General features: G+C 42.4%; 1 protein-coding gene across 1 annotated transcript; it reads left to right on the top strand.

The window, feature by feature from the left end:
* Window positions 1-6390: 6390 nt before the first annotated feature.
* Window positions 6391-16095, top strand: LOC308086751 (uncharacterized protein; the record flags this gene model as incomplete). Its single annotated transcript, XM_080430400.1, has 7 exons — window positions 6391-6652; window positions 6812-7072; window positions 8261-8374; window positions 9216-9296; window positions 9437-9487; window positions 9829-9879; window positions 16091-16095. 7 exons carry the CDS (start codon window positions 6391-6393, stop codon window positions 16093-16095), a joined length of 825 nt encoding a protein of 274 aa, XP_080286526.1.
* Window positions 16096-20709: the final 4614 nt, after the last annotated feature.

Here is a 20709-nt window from a genome sequence, read left to right as displayed (position 1 = left end):
CTGTGAGTGGCCCAACGGTGCCGGAGATTAGCTGGTCACAGTCTCAGACAGACGGACACACGCACGGATAGACGATGCCATACAGTTTCGTCCTTCCATGGAAAGAGAAAAAGGTCAGCACGTGTTTGAGAAAATATCCCTATGTATTTCTAAGTTTGTTCTAATGTCTGTTGCCCTAGGTCATTAAAAAGCTACTAAATCACTTTAAAAAGTACTCGAGACCGGTCTCGAGGCCGCATTTTGATTTACTCGGTCTTGTCTCGGTCTCGCCCATGATTTTACTCGGTCTTGACTCGGTCTCGGACTAAGGGACTCGGAACTCTACCCCCACCGAGTCCACTCGAGTACAAGTCACTACAATGCAATTAAATAATTGTATTAAACCAATATTATGAGGAGCCCATTCACATTAACATTATAAGAGAGCTGTCTGGTGCTTATGGACAGCTATCAAATAATAATATTCGGACTTGGTCTTAACTTGGACTCGCTTTAGGTGGTCTCGACTACAACCCTAGTAATTAATACAAATACATGTGCTACAAGCTCATGTGGATTAACCATAAGCAGATGTACATTTCTGCAATTTATCGGCAGCCATATTGGAACCTAATGTTATTTTTTCATCTTACTTGGTAGAAATACCTCCAGAACATATTCTCTCATTATATTAAAATAAGGGGGAAATCAATGATTTACAGCCCCAGCAAAGTGATATAGTCCAAAGCGCGAACAGGTGCTTCCTCCCCGATCTCAGTAGTTCTTTCGCTCTACATTAGAAGAGTTGGAGCGTGGTCAGATTCTAATACAGCCCAAATACCCAATCTCAGCACTGGCCACAGGAGCTTGCCTCGTTAATTACTAGACTCTCAATCCACACTTCCCGAGTTCGACTACCACTTGAGACATTACTTTTTCAACCGCGGATTACTTCTGCGTTCTCAGCTGATGCTGACAATAAGTCTTTCATACTTACTTAGTATGAACAAGTGAAACTGCTATGACAACAACGTCAGTATCTGAGCTGCAAATCATGGTGTGTGTTCCTCTGAAGCTCTGCTTCAGATACTGACATTGTTGACATAACAGTTTCACTTTATTAGGGGTTATCCTTCTAATAAAGGTACTATACTTGTTCAAAGACTTGCCTTGAATTACTGTAGCTGTGGATTGCCTTTGGAAGGAGGGAAGGACCTCAGATGGATCCCCATTCATGAAATTGCATCAGCTATTGGATCAAAGTCATCAGATTTGTGCTTCTTTCATGCATTCAGCAGATGCCATACAGTTTCGTCCTTCCATGGAAAGGGAAAAAGGTTAGCATGGCAGACATGAAACTTCTCCAAATTAGGTTCAACACCTGTTGCAGTAATGATAAACATATGGAGTCATTGAGGAGTTCATAGTACTCATGTATGATAGAAGTAGTAAGAAAGGAATGTTCTGGTCACTGAAAATGCTTTAAGTTTGGACTTTTTGAGCTGCACACCCCTCTGTGGTTGTAGTTAATAGCACACTGCAAAATAACTCAGCATAAAGTTGGCAGTCTCTAAGCAATAAGTAATTTTAGTAAGATTATGCACTGAACAAGTTTGTAGACACTAAGAAGACATAAAGGAGGCCTGCCACTTGCCCAGCCGCCATTGTAGATTATTTTTACAACAATAATTAATGACTTGCCTGGCTAAAAAATAAATAATGATAAAGAAGCACTAAGCTTTGTAGGATGTTTTTGTATTTATTGGTGGCCATCTTGAAAAGTCTGTTGCCCTATTGGAACCTTACTTTACTTATTTACTCCAGAACATATTCTCTTAAATCAAAATGAGGGGGAAAGCAAAGATTTACAGCCCCAGCAAAGTGATATAGTCCAAAACGTAGGCCCAGTTGCAGCCATTTTGAAAGCTGGCAGCCGTCTTGAAAATGTGGAATTCTGCAAGGTTGATTATCAATTAGGGTCATATGAAGGTCATCTGTGCCAAATCATGCTTGTATCACCAACTGAACTAGCATGTATTAAAATCAGCAATTTCCCCCCTGACCATGTTAAACTGGTGGCCATTTAGTTTTTTTGTTTTTGTTGATCAATAATAATTACATGTATTAACCATAACTATAAGAAAAAACTTCAAAACAGAGGCAATAATGACAAACAAAATTACATTTCTGCAATTTATCGGCAGCCATATTGGAAATATGCCGCCATATTGGAACGTAATGTTATTTACTTGGTAGAAGTACCTCCAGAACATATTCTCTTCTATCAAAATAAGGGGAAATCAAAGATTTACAGCCCCAGCAAAGTGATATAGTCCAAAACGTTGGCCCAGTTAAAGCCATTTTGAAAACTGGTGGTGGCTATCTTGAAATCTTAGGAATTCTGCGTGGCCAGAGGTTGATTATCAATTAGGGTCATATGAAGGTCATCTGTGCCAAATTTCTCGCTTGTATCACCAACTGCACTGTCATGTCAATTTCCCGCCTAGCTATAACAGGACATACAGAGTGAAAGCATTTGCAAATTTGACTGTAAAGACCCATGATTTTGGGCTGACCCAACCAACCTGAGCAAGACACTTAACTCCTAACAGCTCCCCGGCTCTGTATTGATAGTAATTAATATACATTTTATAATTGTTGTGTTGCATTCTTCAACTATTAATAGATTAACAGATAATTACATATACACACGTTTGTACGAAAAACAAGACAAATGCGCCCACTTCTTTGAACCTGTAAACTAGTGATGTGACAATAAAGATGATTCTGTCTTGTAATTGTGAGCTGTTGTGCCAAAAATAGCCGATCTACATCAAATTAGTAGAAGCACCTCTATAGTTATTCATACTTGATGATGGCATTAGCCTAATGGTGGTGTGATGTACTAGCGAGTTGTTTTAATGTGTTTTTATCCTCCCTGTTCACGGGCACTATTTTCTAATTGTTTAGATCTATATAGAGCTTGAATGATTGTTTTTTGTGTATTTTTTCATAGTACTTGATGTATTACATTTCAAATGTATGGATGAGACTTTTACCTGATTAATGACATGTTGCATTCTTGTCTATTACCTATCAACAGGTGTAATGCATTTTCTGTGAATCTCCACATCATGTGACTGTTTGTATCAAAATAGGGTCCGTTATCCATGTCACTACCCAACAGTGTGGAAGATTATTTTTTCTCTTTTGTAACTAAGTTATTGTATTTTCTGCTTGGCACCTGCTTAATTTTGGTTTGAATGTTAGTGTTTTTCATCATCAAGGTAGTCACTCACCCACCCAGGAGATGCTGTTACCCCTAAGGTATTTTCCTATTTTCAAATATGGCCCCCTTTGAAAAACTTTTGGACACCCCATGGTCTATAGGAACACAATTAGTCGTGTTCGGGGGAGGGAAGCCGGACGGGGATGTTGACCTTTGTCAATGCATGTATTCTTACAGGTTGGGGGTGGTGCCTTTCAGCAGGGAATGTTGAATGGGAGGAGTAGGATGGAGGCGCCACGTCCTCCCGGTGGGAGTTCCTCACTGGCAGGTGAGCCAGTAGGGTCAATATAACGATGGTATTGACCAGATCTGTAGGTGGCGCATTTGAGTGAATCAAAGTCTGGTGGACATTCTGGTGGATTTTACAAAAAAGGTGGGGATCTGAGAGACTTCTGTGTCCATTCCCGATGTAACGCACCATATATGATAGTTTATAATCCAATGGAAGCATTTCCGCCTTGATGATAAATAAAGCTCTGATCCATAATACGATATCAGATCAGATAGCAGCATTCCAACTATCTTATTTAGTTTTTTAGTTTTACCTAAAAAATGGTGAGCAAATGTTCATTAGAGAAATATAAAGACTTATACACTGTATAATATCCTGCCATGTTTTATTAGCCTATTATTTAGTCCTGTGATGTCGCTGCTTAAACTTATTTAGAGACTATGTTTTGCACCCTGTCTGTCCGTCCGTCCATCGGTGTGTCGGTCCGCTCCCTCCTATCTAAAGGAACTCCTCAAACCACCCACCTCTACCCGGGCCGTTCCCTCCGCTCTGGAAATTACGACACACTGAATTAGACCCCCAGCGAAGCTGCTCTTCGGCTGTGGAATGTCCTGCCTGACCATTTGAGAGCACCACAGTCTGTTGATGCTTTTAAAAGCTTTCTTTTTAACAAGGCATTTGCCTAGATGGACTTATTGATGCCTTTGTGTGTGTTTTTAAACTTCTTCTTAGCTGTGTATAGTTGGGGACGGGGGTCTCTTACCATTGATCTGAATTTCATTGTTTTAAATTTGTATTTATTTTTAATCTATTTTCTTGACTTTTTATGCCATGTAGCACTTTGAGATTTGTGTCAAATATAATGTGCGTTACAAATAATAAAATAAATATAATTATTAAATACATTTATTATTATTTATATAGCCATCTGACTAACAGAACTGAGTATTTAATTGTGTTTACATGCAAACAGATCGAATCATCTTGACATCACCACAACCAAAAATTGATTTCCGGGTAGATAATGCCTGCAGCGTCCCACTGAGCCATAGTCGGCTATTAGACCTCCGTCTAAAACCGGGTTATAATTGGTCTAACAGTGAAAGTTTTTTAGCTGTCTATTCTTAGCCTAGACGTTGATTAGCTGTTTTTTAAGCGTCTGTATATAGACGTTTATATTATAGACGTCATTTCAACGGCTATAATATAGACGGTCTACAAATAGACGCTTAAAAAACAGCTAATCCAGTGGCGGAGCGTCCGGGGAGGCCAGGGAGGCGGCCGCCTCCGGGCCCGCGACCCTGGAGGGCCCGGGCCGTCAGATAATAAATCGGTAAAATCAGGCAAAGATAAGAATTAAACAACATAACCCTAACCTAACCCTAAAACCGAAATAAAGTGACAGAAAGCCCCCCAAAAAGTGACCGAATCCGCCCAAAACCTGCATACGCAGGGGGGGGGCCTGATCACTGTGCTGTGCCTCCCGGCCCGGCCCCACTGTAATCAACGTCTCTAGGCCAATCCTAGACCGCTAAAAAACGTTCACTGTTAGACCAATTATAACCCCGTTCTAGCCTAGCCCTTAGACATATTTTAGACGTCTAATAGCCAGAAAAATGCTCAGTGGGGTGGCATTGGAGCAGTATTATTCATTAACCTTATTTCTGGAGGAACAGGACACTTTTAATAATATTGTTACTGACTATTAGAAATATATTATTTTGTTCTAAATATCCACAGGTTGACAAACTGCAGACTGTAGTAGAGTGGAGTAGGCTCCTCTTCTTGTTGCACACGAGCCTTCAGTGCATGCTTTTTATGGTGTTAAATATGGCGTTGAACTATGCAATGATTCACACTTGAACGTGGATCCAATATACGAACGAGTGACATTCTTCATTAATACTACTGTGTATGCACACAAAAAGAAGTCTGTATACATGTTTCATGAATCCAATGTTGGTCTTATTTAGTAGCCTTAACAAAAAATATAGTAAGAGCTTCGTGAATGAAGCCCATTTTCACATCTACGCACACCCGGCCAATCGCTGGGGAAAATGGCTGTAGATTCTCGGCTTGTTGGTTTCAGAACCCCCGCCCCACATTGGTAGCCACAAAGGATCTTTTATAACCTATGCAACGTTTCAAATATTAGCTCAGTTGAGTTTTAACCTGATTCACCAGAGGTTAATTCCACCTTTTCACCTTTCACCTTTTCTTTAACAATATGAAAATGTGTGTAGTATACTATGTATGGTATTTATTCTCCAGAATGCCCTATATAAGCCCACACTTCATGAAACCTGCTCACAAGTCCACCAGTCCACCACTTCCTTCAATGTAGCATCCTCTCCCGACCACAACACCAGTAGCACTGCATTGTCACTTCCTTCAGTGTAGCCTCCTCTTCACCACAACAGCAGTAGGAGGAGTCATCAGTCAGTAACTCTGCCATAACAGTGTGTCAGTCCGTGAGCACTGAGCAGCAACACAGCATGGAGTTAACATCACTCTACCTACTAGTCTGTGAGTACAAACACAATTTGATTAACTTATGCATTAAATGTTATGCGTGTGTTCATTTCCTTCTACCTGACCTACATGTACCTTGTCCTCTTGAGGACAAGATGCAGAATTTGCCTCACCTACCACAGATCTCAGCTTATAGGGTCAGGGCTTTAATTCTACATTAGGGTTGATCATTGGATGATGAGTGGCATATGAAGTCAATCAAAGATGGGTCTGAAACGTATATTTTGATAATGGAGGTTTACTTTCATTTAAGAAGAAATTCAAAACAGCTTGAATACCCTGATTTTACATACAACATATCAACTCAATATCTCTCTCTCTCTCTCTCTCTCTCTCTCTCTCTCTAGTGGTTAGTTCCATGTCCACAGCCTCTCTCAGACTCATTCCGGACAGGTCTCAGTTCTTTAGTTTTGAGTCTGTCTTTCTGAGCTGTGAGGACAGACAGTCTAACTGGAGAGTGAAGAGGACCGATATTGGAAACGTCACCGAGTGTGGTGATGTCTGGGGGGAGATAAAGAACACAGGATGTCTTGTCAGAGACATGCTCGCCTTAGACAGTGGCGTTTACTGGTGTGAGTCTTCAGAGGGAAACAGTAACACTGTTAAAATGACTGTGACTGGTACGTTCAGCAAATCAACAAATTGTTCTGTTTATTTATTCAGTTGCCTGTTAAAGAGGATTTAATGTTAAAACCTCATCATGTTGGGATAGTGTTGTTCAGAGTGATGTAGCCTCAGTCAAATATTCTTCTTTTATGATGTTATTTATCATTGTTCAGGTGGCGATGTGATCTTGGGGATGCCTGTACTTCCCGTGATGGAAGGAAGTGATGTCACTCTGCACTGCTGGTCCAAAACCAAGCGAACTGGTAAACCATCCGCTGACCGTCTAGCTGATTTCTATAAAGATGGATCCCTCATCAGCACTGAGTCTACAGGACAGATGACCATCCACAGTGTTAAAAAATCTGATGAAGGATTCTACAAGTGTAACATCTCTGGCCTTGGAGAGTCACCAGAGAGCTGGATGGATGTGAGAGGTGAGATTGTTGTATCACAAACCCAGACTTTATATTAGTGATAAAAGGACTGAGAGGTTGTGCTGATTGGTCAGCTGTGGTCGCCTAGGGCTGATACGACAGCTGATCAGTCAATGCAAGCCAGAGGTTATAGTGCAGTTGACCAATCAGCGCTAAAATAGCAAAAATCACACCCAGTGTGAAGTGGGCGGTGTGGTCATCACAGTGGTCATCATAGTGATGGAAGCTCACTTCCCAAAAAAAATGATTTTTGGAAGTGCATAATCCTATTTATAGGTTATTAATGTCATCATGTGTCTCGCTAGCCAATCACAGTGCTGAATAGAGTCAGCCAATAGAGTCAGCCAATCACAGTACAGCTAGGGGTCTACTAATGGGCCAATCACAGTGCAGGAAACTAATACTAATGAGGTGTCCCAACCCCACTTATAGGGGCGGCTACACCGCCCAAAAATAAACCACATCACATTGTCATGGAGTCCAGGGAGTCGGACTAAACCAATTAAATCCAAGGGGATTTCTCATTATCATTATCATCATCATAGTAGACCTTGTATTGTTTGATTGAATTGAATTTGTACTTCCATGTACTGTTGTTCTCATGTCTTACTAAATAAAGTACACCAATCAATCAATAAATCAATAAACAGTAATGTTAATATATCAGCCTGGGGCTGTGTTTAGCGTCTTTGCCAATAAGGAAAGCAGGGCCATAAGTTAAGTTGCAGTTGCATTGGGGCCTGTGGCAGTCTGTGGTCCGTTAAAAAGGGAGGGGGGGGGGGGGGTAACATGGAACGTGGGCCCCTTAACAACGTTAACGTTAACATACTTTGTTAAATACTGTAGTATATAACAAAGCAAACGTTTGAGAATATTCCACAGAGGAAGGTGAAAAGGCATTTTCATTAACTTTCTCAAGTTGAATGTTTAGCAGACCTGTGTTTATACACGCACGCACGCACGCACGCACACACACACACACACACACACACACACACACACACACACACACACACACACACACACACACACACACACACACGTGATTTTTCAATGACGCATCCTCCCTACTCTTTACCTAAATATAAATTCTGCTGAGGCTGAATTGAAATGATTGCCATTTAAAATAGGTTCACAGCTCTTAAAATGTGTTTAACAGGAATAGCTATGTATCATATTCTGCTTCAGATGTTCCGGCCTCCGAAGATAAGAACCTGCCTCTATATGTCTACGCTCTGATGTTTGCTGGATTCTTCATCCTTCTAGTGATTCTGGGTCTGTGTCTCTGGAAGAAGTCCCAAGGTATGTCATTAATGTCCAGACAGCTATTTAGAAAAGCAGTAAATGCCCCCACACACCGGCCCGACGTCGTTGTCGCTCACCCGACCGAACAAGCTCAGTCGCTGTCACCCGTCGATAACAACAGGGGTGGAAAGGGGTGTGGATGGGGGATAGAGCTCTCTGGCTCGCTGTTTACCTTTGTTCAGCCTGAGCATAGTTCTGTCAACATGTGGAACTGCTGCTACACAACTGTACAGTCTGTGCGCAACTGAACAGACATCTTTGAATGTATCCTATATTAAAATTAGCTTAAGGGAGAACCGGCTGGCACATCATTCTGGCTCAGACATAACCATAAACAAACCCCATAAGCCCATATATAGGCAACAAAACAGTTATTCAAAACAGTTCATATGATTTGAGGTGGTATGAACTATGAAATCTATCACAATCTTTTTTTTTTCTTTTTTTCTTTTACTGTAAAACAAATTCAATTTATCTCTCCCACGTTTTGCTCAATTGACACCAAACTGGCCACTGAATCTTCGGACTATCCTCCACAGACAGTCAAGCCAAAGTTTTTAATTATGACAAATTGAGCCCACAAATGCCCTATCTAAGTGCAGTGCCGTTTGTGTAGAGACGCTCAACAAAGCCAGATGCACCGGATTCGAAACCACAACCTCCGTGGTGGTGGGCAGGCACTTTAGCACTGCGCCACCCGAGTGCCTAATTTAGCTATTTACATTAAGAAACATTGCCTTGCCTGCCATTTATCTAAATTCTATTTAAACAAATAACAAATACTAAAGTTATTATTTATATTTATAATTAAGAGTTGATAAGTATTTGTGTGTTGCAGGCTGTAAGACAGACAGGCAGGGTGAAGATGTGACGTATGCTGATGTGAGAGTGATGCAGCCAGCTAACCACAAGAGGAGAGGTAGAGTTACTCTACTACACACCACATCACTCACTTATTCTGTTGTCTACTTCCATCTCGTTTTACCATTATTTTACCAGAGAGTCAAATATTTTAACACTTCTTGTGTAGTATTATTATTATTGTTTTATGTTTTTCAGACCAGACCTCTGAAGGACAAGCCATCTACTCCACTGTGAATATAAACACAGGTCAGTCACATTCTACACAGCTATATGTTGATGGCTTTTAATCAAAGATTCAGGACTCACTATTTTTCATGACAGGAGAACCGTTCTAGTTAGTTTAAGCATTCGCCTGGCTTACATAAAGGAGAACACTCCTCCTCTGGGCTTAGGTATTACGGCCCTGACAGATGGAAGGTATAAGTGATGCTCACCTCAATGACGCACATCATGTAAGGCCACTTGTTCAACATAATTGCATTGTAATTGTTAATAATTTGAACCACGCTGTCTTCACTGGCCGGAATAGAATGAGGGACACATACAAGATAAAGCACACCCAAGTGCTTTCTCTTCTTTTTTTTCAGGTCAGACCGCTTCAGGACACGACATCTACTCCACTGTAAAGATAAACACAGGTCAGACACAATGTACACAGCTACACGTTGATGGCTTTTAACCAAAGACTCACTCTTACAAGCCTGGTTTACCTAAAGGAGGACACTTTTAGTCAGGGTCAGCGAAGGAGAGCGTAGGAGAGACAGACAGTACAGTAGGAAAGTTGAGAGGGAGACAGTCACTTGGTTTAAAAGTTCAAGATGAAGTACACTGTAGTTATAAAGATGTGTGAGGAGTCATGTAATGAAGCACACAGAATAATGACTAGTATTGCAGTATTCTATTATTTCAGATGTAGAAAGTTTGTCTAAGCACAAGCTATTGTTGAACATCAATATAAAATAAGGAATGCTATGCACAAAACTCAGTTAAGTATAACGTGACATCCTTTTGGAGTTGGTGCAAGACCATCTGATGGTTTGATTGATTGATTGATTGATTGATTGACTGATTTTATTAGGATTCAGATGTCATCCCATGACAATATGCACTAAAAGCAAAACAAACAAAACGCACAGAACGTCCCCTTCACTTACGTGCCTCTGCTTTCATGAAACCGAGATAAACCAGTATAACAGACTAAATTATCCTGGCTAGATTAATTTGGCTTTTCATGGATAAACCAGGATAAATACAGCCAGGATGTGTGTACTCTGTACATAGAGTGCACACATCCATTGGTATGGAATAGTAATAATAAACTTTATTTACAGGGCACTCATCGAAACGTAAAACATTGGCAGAACAGTGGTTTGTTGTTTAGAAATAACAGACCACTGGATGCCTTTATTGATTGAAATATTTGTATCAATGCCAAACTGTCTTTATAATGTTTATCTTTTATTGTTTTATTGGTACAGGTGGAGAAGTTTGAGTGAAGAAGAGAGGAAGAGTTCAAAGTGTATGTTTACCGCTTGTTTGCCACACCCCCCCCCCCACGCACGCACGCGCACACACACACACACACACACACACACACACACACACACACACACACACACACACACACACACACACACACACACACACACACACACACACACACACACACACACACACACCATCAAACAACCATCATCATCATCTCATCTTTGTGAGTTTTGGAACAAACAGTAACTTTGTGCAAGTGAATATTTTTAGTGGCATCGAAAGAACAAATTGTGCAACCAATGAGCATGAGCTCACTGATATAAATGTTCCAATCTGCACCATTACCGGAAGTATGTGCTGTGGTATTCAAATGAAAAACCACAACCTCTGCCCCCTGCTCCAGGCCTCAGAGTGAACACTCCCCACGTGATCGCTGTTTGATGTCAGTGAGTGCATAGTAAACAGGAAGAAATGAAAGACCATTATGAAAATCCAACTTTACTATTGACCAGTGGTGTAAAAAGTACTCACATTATAGAACTTTATAAATACTCTGTTACAAGTAAAAGTCCAGAATTCAAAATGTACTTGAGTAAAAGTACAAATGTAAATCAAAATGTACCAAAAGTAAAAGTACTTATTATGCAGAATGTCCCATTTCAAGTTTTCAGAAGTATAAATATCTTTTGAAAATAGCAGATCTGCAAGCTCACAATGACGCATTGTGAACTTGTTTTTGTTTTGTTTATTTGTTTATTTAAACGGATCCCCATTATTTGACGCCTTAACGTCAGTTAGTCTTTCTGGGGTCCAAGACATTAAAATACATTAACAAAACCATTCAACATATCACAGTGTATTACAAAGAAATACTAAAAACAACAAAATCTAAATAATACCTTACATTGCATTACAAAAGTCGATAATCACACAAAAAGAGATACCGACAGGGATACAACAGATTTAAAAAGTAGCACTATCAATCTGGTATGTAAGAATAGTTGTATGTTTTGAGTATACATTATATGAAGGCTTTTTCTCTGGTGTTTCGAATCTCAATTGGAAGACTATTCCAAAGTACAATTGACCTATACAATGCAGCTCGCTCTCTTCATGGAATTGGAGTTTGGTAGAGGTAAAGTTATCTGTCCATCACACACTCCACGAGTGGAGTATGTGTGAATCTCTGAGCAGCAAGTTATATCATTATAAAAACAGATTTGAGTCTGGGTATTAATGACTCTATGAAAATATGTAAGTAAACTAGCAGAAAGTCTTTCTTTGACACTTGGCCAAGAAAGACGTTCATGCATTTTTTTCACACTTGTTCTATAAGAACAACCCAGAACTAGTCTGGCAGCCTTATTTTGTGCAAATTGTAATTTTTGAAGCATACCATTAAATGCAGATGACCATACTACTGAGCAGTAATCTAAATGACATGAAACCAGTGAGCACACAACTTGACGAAACAGTTTTGAAGTTAAAAACGTTAAACACTTTCTAGTTATTGCCATAGCTCTCCCCATGTCCATGGGGACATGGACAATGTGCAGTCAAGCCAGAGTCCAAGAAGCTTCACAGTTCTTACTTGTTGTTGTATTGTTTGACCTTCTATTTGTAGATTTATTTTAGGATTATCTGATGACCTATAATTAGATCCAAAAATGATACAAATTGTTTTTGAAATATTAAGAATAAGTTTGTTATTTTGTATCCACTCATATACTATGCTTAGCTCCCTGGAGAGAACTTGATTGAGCTTCGAACATGTGGGGGCTGCATAATACAGAGTTGAATCATCAGCATACATTGTTAAATTGGCCTTACTTATTACATACGGCATATCATTGGTAAAAACTGAAAATAGAAGGGGTCCTAGGCAGCTTCCTTGTGGAGCTCCACAGTACAGGGCCTTACTATTTGATAAGGCTCCGTTAAAATATACTCTCTGTGACCTAGCAGAGAGATAACTTCTAAACCATAGGATAGCAGAAGACTTAAAACCGTAACTAGTAAGTTTGGAAATTAAAATGTCATGATCGATCACATCAAAAGCAGCACTAAAATCAAGCAACACTGTACCCACAAGCATTGAGCTATCAATTGACTTGAACCAGTTATCTGACAGTTGTGTTAAAGCAGTGCAGGTGGAATGTCCCGACCTATAAGCATGTTGGTACATAGTAGTTAAAGGTAGGGTAAGTGATTTGCGTTGGTTAAAATAATTGTTAAATAGCTTTATATTCTGATAGTACTCATTGCTATAGAGTGTTTGTTCAGTATTAGGAGTCTCCTTGTCTCTCCACCGCTTTATTAAACAGAAAATGCATTTTCGTTTCAGTTTCAGTTTCATTTCCAATTTTATCCAACCAGGACAGAGAACTCAATCAGGATACAGATTAAACAAGTGAAATTGGAAGTGATGACGCTAAGAAATGAGCAGACAAAATTGGAACTGGAACACTATACAAATTAAGCTTAAAAATGTGTACTTTCTCCTGATTGGCTGAGATTTTGACACCTACCGAAAAATGTATTTTCTGTTTATTAAAAAGCTGGAGAGACAGGGAGACATCTGTTACTGAAAAAATACTCTATAGCAATGATTACTATCAGAATATAGTATTTTAACCTTTTAACAAAATACTTTTTGTTTTAACCAAAAAATATCACTTACCCTACCTTTAAATTATTGTCAGAAAAGTAATCTTGAACTTGTTTAAACACAATTTTTTCTAATAGTTTACTTAATACTGGCAAAATGCTGATTGGCCTACTGTTGGGACCACAGAATGTTGACTTTGTGTCTTTGGGTAGTGGAATGATCTTTCCTCAGCTTTGGACATACACCACTAATCAGACATCGATTGAAAATGTGACAAAGAGATTTGGAAATATGTACAGCTGATATTCTCAACAGCCTGCTATCCAGGTTGTCAGTACCAACAGATCCACCAACAGGCAACGTGCTCAGTAACCTTTCCACCGACACAGCATCCACCTGATTAAATTCAAAAGTACATAACATTAACTTTTTTATCAATTCATCAGAGTTGGAAACATTTATATCCATATTCTCTAAGTGTTGAAACCTTGTTAACAAAAAAATCATAAAAATTATTTGCAATTTCAAGTGGCTTAGTAAAATAGACACTGTTTGTTTCGATAAAAGCATTGCAGTATGACTTTTTACCCATAATTTCATTAAGTACGCTCCATATTTTTTTCCCATCATTACCACTCTCATGGATTTTCTTTTGATAATAACTTCTCTTATTTAATCTATTACTTTTTGTCACATGGTTTCTTAATGCACAGTAGTGTTTTCTGTCATTAGGAGAACCAGAAAGAACAGCCCGCTTTTTGGCCTCTTCCCTTTGTGACATCAGATTTTTCAAAGTGATGTCAATCCAGGGTGCACTTTTGGCTTTGACTGTAAATGTCTTTAAAGGGGCATGATTGTTAGCAATTCCCATAAAGTAATCCAACGCAACACAACACAACACAACACAACACAACACAACACAACACAACACAACACAACACAACACAACACAACACAACACAACACAACACAACACAACACAACACCTTCAACACACTCCATCACTGACCAGCAAATGAACCAGCATGCATTATACGTTTGAAGTTGTTACTGGGGACACATATGATAAGTGTTATTATATGTATTACAATATGTTTGATGTTGTTGTTGGGGACACAGATGAAGATGAAGTGGTATGATGTTGTTTACAACATAACAAACAAGCAACAGCTAGTGATACCCAATGTACTACTTTTTGGCTTTAAGGAGTCATACAGTAGATGCATAATGTCCTTAATAGTGTTAAATATGACATTGAATACAATTAACTGTACATTCAACATTTTGTAACAATGTTTATTTTTTCATTGGATTGGATTGGATTGGATTTCATAACATTTGAAAATATTGTTTTTATAAATAAATCCTCTTTGTGTCAGAGCAGTTAATAAATATCGTTATGACATCATAACAGTGTTTCATATTCAACACTGTAAATGTGTGTATTAATTTGCTTTTTACCACATTTGATCCTGTCATTGATTATTGACTTCTCAATGTGGACCTAATCATCAAATGAAATCAAATGAAAGAAAAGATAGGCGTTGTGAGCTTGTAGATCAGCTATTTGCCACTTCTCTAACCAGCTTGCTGTCTAAGGCCTGGATTCCTCCAGGCAATGTGGCCACTGGAGCTGGACGACTCTAGACCATCTGCAATTCCATTCCATTCGACTTATTTTCAGGCCATCCTAGAAGTTGGCATCCTCCTGGTTCCCTTGACAAAACGGGATTTTTGCATTGTATATATTTTTTTCTTTCATTATTGCTGAAAATAATCTGTGGAAAATAAAGGTTCATGATACTTTCATGTTTTGTTGAGTACGATAATCTTCACATGTGAATACTAGTTTTATGAAAGTTTACACCACGGTTGCATTCAACTTCCATGTCCCCACCACTGATGCTTCTGACTTGAAATCTCATGTTGTGCTCGGAAAATGTGATTATGTAAGAAATCGAGCCACATTTATTAATGTGGCTCAAGACCATAATCACATGGTATGGAGCACAAACAGAACATACAGTAGTAACAAAACAAGGACACACGTTGCTAAATAAAACAAACTTAAACAAAGAAAAAACATTTTCGTGAACACCTAATTTACAAATAACTTTTGGCTTACCTGATTGTAATAAATTAATTTAAACAGAGATGGGCAATTTAAATAATACTTTGGTAAATACCCTTTTCTATTATATAATTATGCTTATATTCAAACAAATCATGTAGCAATGTCTCTTTGGAATAGCTAGTTCTATTATTAATCTGATACTGTGCTGAAAAGCACAAACCACCCACAGCAGCATCAGATACATTGACAGTGTGAGTAAGAGAGGGAGGAGTATGAAATCCATCCATCCATCCATCCATCCATCCAGTTAGGGGTTAAGTGTCAACACATTGCCTGGGCCGGTAATCGAACCTGAGACTGTTTCCCAGGTGGCCTCTCCCATTCAGCTATGGGGCCCAGAAGAGTTTGAAGTTCATCGGTTATTGCTTGCTTGCTTTCTTGCTAAAAAGACGGAGCCCCCTAATCATCTCAGCTTTTGAGTTTTGGAACAAACAACTATTTCTGTGCAAGTGGAAATTTTCGGAACGTCTGTGTTGCACAACACTTAAACATGTCTATGACAACAAAGTCTGCAACCAATAAGCTCACTGACACTGGTATAGATGTTGCATCCTGCTTCACAGGAAATAATGTGCTGTGGTTTTCAGGTGTGAAAACGACCCTCTGTTCTGTGCTCCAGTATGAACACATGCACTGTGTAGCCTATTGACTGTTTGATGTTAGTGAGTGGATAGTATACAGAAATGATAAAAGATCTTATGAAAACCCAACTTTACTAATGACAATTAAAGGTGTTCTTTAGACTTTATAGAGACATATAGCACATGCATAATGACCTTACTGCATAAAGTAATAATAGAGCTAAATATGACATTGCCCTGCCGACCTTCCTATGATCTCCAACTTTGTGAGTTTTGGAACAAATAAGTAGCGTGCGTGTGCAAGGCTACTTTTAGTGACATGGAAACGTCTCTATAGTTTCCTTGGTTAAACATTTCAGCGTTGGTAACTTGTCAACACACACACACACACGCACGCACGCACACACGCACGCAAGCAGGCACACACACAGGCACACACACACACACACACACACACACACACACACACACACACACACACACACACACACACACACACACACACACACACACAACCACATGATGCACACATACCCCCCCCCCACCACCATCATGTTCTACCCTTTTAACTTCCCTCTGCTTGGAGTCCTCAGTGTGAATAATCTCTAATCATTCAATATAATAATCATTCAAAAGCGCACTGCTGCTGATTAATTATTTATTTATTCATGACATTTATCCAACCCAACTCAACTGGGTTTCTACAGCCTTAGATCAGGGTGCATTCGGAAATATAATAGCAACGAGCGCACTGGCCATTGGCCAATACAAACTATAGGCGAGAGCGCTCCCAGTGCGCATTTCCGAACGCACACCAAGACTCTCGTAGATGTATTTTATCGATGAGAGTCTTAGCGACCCCCCCCCCCACCCCCAGTTTGTCCTGAAATGTCACCAGTAAACCCTGTATTTCTCCGAACATGTACAAATGCTAAATTTAAGGTGCTTACCCGCCTGATACAAATGTTAGTTAGGTGTCCGGAGTATTTATGCAATGTATTAGTCCATATCTTTCAATAAAGAAGTATTTTAATCCCTTCTGTGGCCGAACGCCATTTTCCTCCTCGTTTACTTCCTGTTTACATTAGTGTAATTCCGGCTTTCACCGGATGCGCCCTATCACTACTGCCCATTGGGAACTTCCGACAGAATCGGCCACAGACGGGATTAAAACACTTCTTTATTGAAAACTATGGACTAATACATTGCACAAATACTCCGGACACCTACAGGTAATTGTAGGTAACATTTTGGGCAAGCGGGTAAGCACCTTAAATTTGGTATGTACAAATACAGGCTTTACTGGTGACATTACAGGGCAAACTGGGGGGTGGTCGCTAGGCTCTCGTAGATACGAAAGTAAAAGTCAGACTCGATAAAACTGGGTACTACTGGGTGCTACTGGTTTTGTTGCATTGCTTCTCTCGTTGTTCACTATGGGAAACAGCGCCCTCCGGCGATGATACAGAAGCTTCACATTCACTCCCTCAGGGCCGAAACCCTTTTTGGCCCGATGGGCCTTTCGTCGCTTCCCAGCAGCCTCCTCGCCCGAGGGCATAAGAGGAGCAGGAACGCGGAAGTCATCCTCTTTGTTCCTTCTGCCAAGCGTGTGAAGGAGCTCCACACTGTAAGTATCGAGGTTGCGGGTTTCTACAAGCTCAATAGCGACGGGTTGGATCCCAGTCCACTGAGTTCCCCAACCTTTCTCCCTCTAACTACTATTTTCCCGGCGTGGAAAACTCCGCTAACATTGTTAGCTCTTCATGGATCGACGGGACCGTCCAGCCGTCGCCGATCGCCGACAGCTGGAGACCAGCATGGACCTTCCCCCGCGGCGCTGCGGCTCCCGTTCTTGCTCCCAGCCTCTCGAGGAATGGGACCAGCATGACCACTGCGTTAGCTGCCTGGGGCTCGCACACGCTGAGGACGCCGTCTACGGCGACCCGAGATGCTACGAGTGTGCAGGCTTGCACACCTCCGAGCTTAGGGAAAGGTTCAACAGGGCCCAGAGGCTCTTCCTACCACCACGAGCCATGTTCGAGAGCTGCGAGGACGAGTACGACGGAGACCGCCGCTACTATTCCTCTCGACGATCGGCGGACCGCGGGCCAGCTAGCCTAGCCTCCGTATGGGAAGAACGTCGGCGGCCCCGAGCGGCAGCAGCAGCCGGCTCTGCACGAGCTCTGGAAGCTCCGAGGTCTACTCTGCACCCCCGCTCACGCTCTCCTACATCCAGGGCACCCTACGAGGACAGCGAGCCCCACGTGGATCCCCCTCTCTCCCCACATGATGGCCGCTGCAGCAGCGCAGAGCATCGAGCGGCTCTCCGCTACTACTCCCCGCCGGTGAGTGGTGATGGTGATGCCGATAACGGGGCCATCACCTCTTACCATGACGATATCGAAGAATTCGAAGTCGTCGATGAAGTCCAGGGGGACGGGGAGGTCGTCCTCCACGACGCTGACGCCACGGATGACCGTGGCCCCCCAGTTCTCGGTCCACCTGAAGCGAGGACCCTTCTCCCTGTTACGATGCCTGCGGTGGCGGCTGCGGCTCAGCCTGGCAGCATTCTCCCACCAGCCGAAAAAGGCGAGACCACTTTACTGGAGCTCTACAAAACAGCTACCATTAGATGCGGTCTTAAATGGCCGGCTGACGACACCGAGGAGCCCCCCGCCAACCCGTCGGAGTTTCAGGGTCTCGACTCGGTGGCAGAAAAGGTTGCCAAGAAATCTAAGCTTCCCCTGGCTATGGGTTTCAACACAGCTCTCTCATCGTCGTGGGATTCCCCTTTAACCCCCGACTCTGATCCTAAAAGGCTACGTTTTAACATCGATTGTGCGGGTGTGGCGATCAAGCGGCGGTGACGTTACGAGAGGAGATCTCCTCTCTACTACGCAAGAATGCCGTAAGGGAAGTGCTACCAGGAGAAAGCCGTCTCGGTTTCTACTCGAGATACTTCCTGGTCAAGAAGAAAGGGGGTGGATTACGTCCCATAATGGATCTCAGAGCTCTCAACAGGTATTTGAAAACTTTTCAATTCAAAATGTTGACGGCAGCAGCGTTACTACGCTCAGTCTGCCAGGGCGACTGGTGGAGCTCAATAGATCTCAAGGACGCATATTTCCACATCCCTATTTACCCACCGCACAGGAAATTCCTGCGGTTCGAATTCGAGGGTCGGGTGTACGAGTACCTGGTCCTCCCGTTCGGGATGTCCCTGAGTCCCAGGGTGTTCGTGAAATGCACTCAGGCAGCGATAGCCCCTCTGAGGCAGAGTGGCGTTCGCATAGCGAGTTACATAGACGATTGGCTTCTGACGGCGGATTCGCGTCAGGAAGCATGTCATCACACCAGTCTGGTGGTGTCGCACCTGACCTCCCTGGGGTTCACGCTAAACTTCGAGAAGTGCGTGCTCACACCGTCCCGTTGCGCTACTTTTATAGGTATAGCACTGGACTCGGTCGCTCTCAGGGCGCGTTTGTCTCAGGAGAGGATAGATTCCTTCCTGAAGTGTCTGGCATTGTTTCAACTGGGACGCAGGGTCCAGTACAAAATCTGCATGAGGGCAGCGGGACTCATGGCCTCGGCCATTTCCTTAGTGCGTCTGGGCAGACTACACATGCGGCCGTTTCAGAGATGGGTGGGCTCCCTCAGGGTTTTCGTCACGTGACAGTGTCCGCGGCGTGCATGCAATCCCTTCAACAGTGGAAAGTAGCTTCTTTCCTGTCGGAGGGCGTCCCGATGGGGAGGATCATCTCGAGGAAGATGATCACCACAGATGCCAGCCTGACAGGCTGGGGCGCAACATTCGAGGGCCGGATGGCCAGGGGTCTATGGGACCGCAGTATGAGGAAAGCACACATCAACTACTTGGAGCTGATGGCAGTCTTTCTGGCAGTAAAACATTTCAGGTCCCACATCGGTGGTTGTCACGTTCTGGTCAGGACAGACAATACCACGACCATGGCCTACATCAACAAGCAGGGAGGTCTGAAGTCTCCTACCTTAGATGGTCTGGCTCGGAGGCTGATACTGTGGTGCAACTTGCACCTGAAATCAATCAGCGCCTCTCATGTGCCTGGACTTCTGAACAGGGGAGCCGATCTTCTGTCCAGAGGCAGGACTCATTATTCGGACTGGTCTCTGCACCCCGGGGTCGCGGTCCAGATTTGGACCAGGTTCGGTCGGCCCCAGGTGGACCTCTTTGCCTCGGAGGAGAACGCGAAGTGCTCGCTGTTTTTCTCAATGAAAGGACAGGCTCCGCTGGGTTTGGACGCCCTGGCACACGAGTGGCCGGGGGGGCTACTTTATGCGTTCCCTCCGCTGGAGCTGATCCACCCCACTCTGGAACGGATCAGGCTCCGGGACCTGACGGTGCTGCTGGTGGCCCCAGCATGGGGCACGTGGAGGTCGGAGATAGCTCCCCTCCTATACGAGCGGCCTTGGCCCCTCCCGTTGCGAGAGGACCTGCTGCAGCAGGCGGGGGGCGAACTTCATCATCCCAGACCCGCAGACCTAGCTCTGTGGGTCTGGCCCGTGAGAGGGCGAACTTGACTGCGACTGGACTTCCACCTAGGGTGGTAGCTACTATTCAGGCCGCTAGGGCACACTCCACTAGGTCTCTCTATGGAGCTAAGTGGGGCGTGTTCGAGGA

Source organism: Gymnoscopelus braueri (genome assembly GCF_963280865.1).
Source record: "Gymnoscopelus braueri genome assembly, chromosome: 6".
In the NCBI taxonomy this organism is placed as follows: Eukaryota; Metazoa; Chordata; class Actinopteri; order Myctophiformes; family Myctophidae; genus Gymnoscopelus; species Gymnoscopelus braueri.
The sequence above is the reverse complement of the archived record's forward strand: the minus strand, read 5'-3'. Positions and strand labels throughout refer to the sequence as shown.